This window comes from Ictalurus furcatus, chromosome 13 (genome assembly GCF_023375685.1).
Source record: "Ictalurus furcatus strain D&B chromosome 13, Billie_1.0, whole genome shotgun sequence".
Lineage (NCBI taxonomy): Eukaryota > Metazoa > Chordata > Actinopteri > Siluriformes > Ictaluridae > Ictalurus > Ictalurus furcatus.
The window spans coordinates 1,279,573-1,282,072 of NC_071267.1; the positions used below are offsets into that span (position 1 = coordinate 1,279,573).

The 2,500-nt window shown below is 45.5% G+C and overlaps 1 protein-coding gene across 4 annotated transcripts in view; it reads left to right on the forward strand.

Moving 5' to 3' along the window:
* The window catches only part of drosha (drosha ribonuclease III), a 39,605-nt gene that overhangs the window by 29,576 nt on the left and 7,529 nt on the right, over positions 1-2,500 (forward strand). For all 4 annotated transcript variants that reach the window (XM_053639847.1, XM_053639846.1, XM_053639848.1 and 1 more), the window contains exon 27: positions 353-435. In XM_053639847.1, the coding sequence (XP_053495822.1) occupies positions 353-435 (83 nt within the window). The remainder of the gene's footprint in view (positions 1-352; positions 436-2,500) is intronic.

The following is a 2,500-nucleotide window of genomic DNA, read 5'->3' on the forward strand; positions in this document are numbered from 1 at the left end:
TTTCCCACCTACATGAGCTCTCAGATGCCCAAGATTGTCCCGTGACAGAGGAGAGAGCACGCCCCTCCCACCCAGAGACCACGGGCAGTACTGCTCTGTCCACGGATAGCCGTGGCGTTGTCGGGATCCGAACTGACGGGGGTCTGGGTGATCGAGCGAATACTTTTCTGATGCACCACTAGCAGGTCTCGGAGTAATTCTAACCAGTCCCAGACGATAAGAAAAGGATCTCCTTTAATGGTTTACTGATATCGTATTTAACCATCTTCATTTCAGCAACGATGAAACGGACTCGTATTAAAAACGACGATGTAATTATGACCATTTCCTCTTCTTTTTTTTTTCTTTTCAGCTTTCATTGCAGCACTTTACATAGACAAAGACCTCGAATACGTTCACACGTTCATGAACGTCTGCTTCTTCCCAAGATTAAAGGTACGTCCGTGTCCACCTGCAAAACAAAAAAAAACCAGACCGATGTCGAGACGCGTTCTCATTAGTGAGTGCTCTGTGTCCGTTATGCGTAGCTCGCTAGACGGTTAAAGTCCTGTCGGGAGGTGCGTTTCCACCGCAGGAACCTTCTTCAGGAAGAAACCGGTCATATATTTACCTGCCCGTAGTCACAGGAACCATTTCGGCTCCTGATCCCGAGTCGGTACGTTTCTGCGGGCGTAGAACGATTAGAGGGTGGAGCTTGGAATACCGATTGACCCACACGCGAGCTCTGCAGAACGTTTAATAGTTGTTCCTCACCAGTTGGGCGTTTTGGTCAGCTTGCGCTGAAGAAACGTCCTTGTGAATGTACCTGAAATGTGCGGGTTATAATTTGATTAGCGTTTTACGTTGCTAGCTATAGGAATAATTCCTCGTTCGTGATTTTTTATTTATTTATTTTTTTAATCGTTAGCTATTTAATTAATTTAATCCAAAACTACAAATATTATGTAAAAAAAAAAAAAAAATTTGGTTTTGACTTAATTTGGGTGGATCACTGGTCAAACTAGTACACTAACTGTGCTACTTTCTTATCGAGAGGTGGGTGGGGAAGACTTGTGAGAGCTAGACAACAGTTAGAACAGGTTCCTTTCCCTTCCCTTTTTTTAGCCTGGCCTGGATTTACATTCTCTCCCTCTCTCTCTCTCTCACACACACACACACACACTTTCTTGCTAGTCCATGCTAATTGCTTGTCTGTTGAACGTCTCTGGAGAGAGAAGGACGGAAGTTCAGAGCGACATCGCCATGACCCCGATTTCCATTTAAGAGAAAAAGCGACAGAGAGAAAAAGATGTCCGCTTCTCCTTCAGGAAAAAGAAAGGACTTTATCCTTTTTTCCCCCCTCCTCCTCTTAATAGGGGAAGAAAAGGAGGGGGAAAAAAAAAAAAAGAAGGTCAGCGGTGTCCATCCATCGTGAAAACTTAACAACTTCCTCTCAAACAGTGAGAGCACACTGGGGGCTGGAAAGCAGCTAGGAATGAAGGACAGAGGGCAGAGCGTCTGAAGGTCGCAACAAGTATTAGGCGTGTACGGGGAGAAGAAAGACAGAAAAGCGAAGCGGGGATGGGGTGACCTTCCGAAAGTTGTTTCAGACTGAGCCGAGAAAGAAAAGATGAATAAGAAATAAATAATCGTGAAGAAAAAAAGAGTGAGTGTAGTGATGATGGGATTGGATGATGGAAATGGAGTGGGGTGAAGAGATTGTGGGTTTGGGGAGATGGTGGGGTCGAAGTGTAGGCGAGATGGAGAGGGTGGAGAAATGCAGGGATCGGAGAGTTGGAGCGGTTGTAGTGGGATGGACGGCTGATTTGGAAAGATGGAGGGTTCAGAGAGATGGAGGTGTTGAAGTCAGGGGGAGAGATGGAGGTTGGAGAGATGGAGGTGTTGAAGTCAGGGAGAGATGGAGGTGTTGTCAGGGAGGTTGGAGAGATGGAGGTGTTGTCAGGGAGGTTGGAGAGATGGAGGTGTTGAAGTCAGGGAGATGTAGTTTGGAGGGATTTGAGAAATGAATGGTTTAGAGTGATGGAAGGGTCGAAATGAGGGAGATGGAGAGGTTGGAGAAATGCAGGGATTAGAAAGATCGAGGGGTCGAGATGGAGGGATTAAAGGAGTAGGAAAGATGGAGTGGTTTGGAGATGTATGGGGAGGGGGAAAATGGAGTGAGTGATGAGGAGAGATGAATAAGGGGTAAATTTAATAAAGCGATTATTAAATAAAAACTCTAATGGAAATGTGTCTAAAGGAAGAAACGCAACTCGCGGACAGAGCCAAGATAGAGATGGAGAGATGAAGAACTAAGCAGAAGAGAACGGATGAGAGAGAAGTCCATGGTGAAGGAGGACTAAAGCAGAGAGGAAGGAGAGAGCGAGACGATGGAGAGATTAGAGGGGCGAAAAGGTGTAAAGTGATGAGGGGAGAAGCTGGAGATGGAGTGAGCTGCAGATCATTTCAGATTAAATGAGGCTGAAAAATCAAACGGATAAAAAAAAAGAGAAAAGGGAAT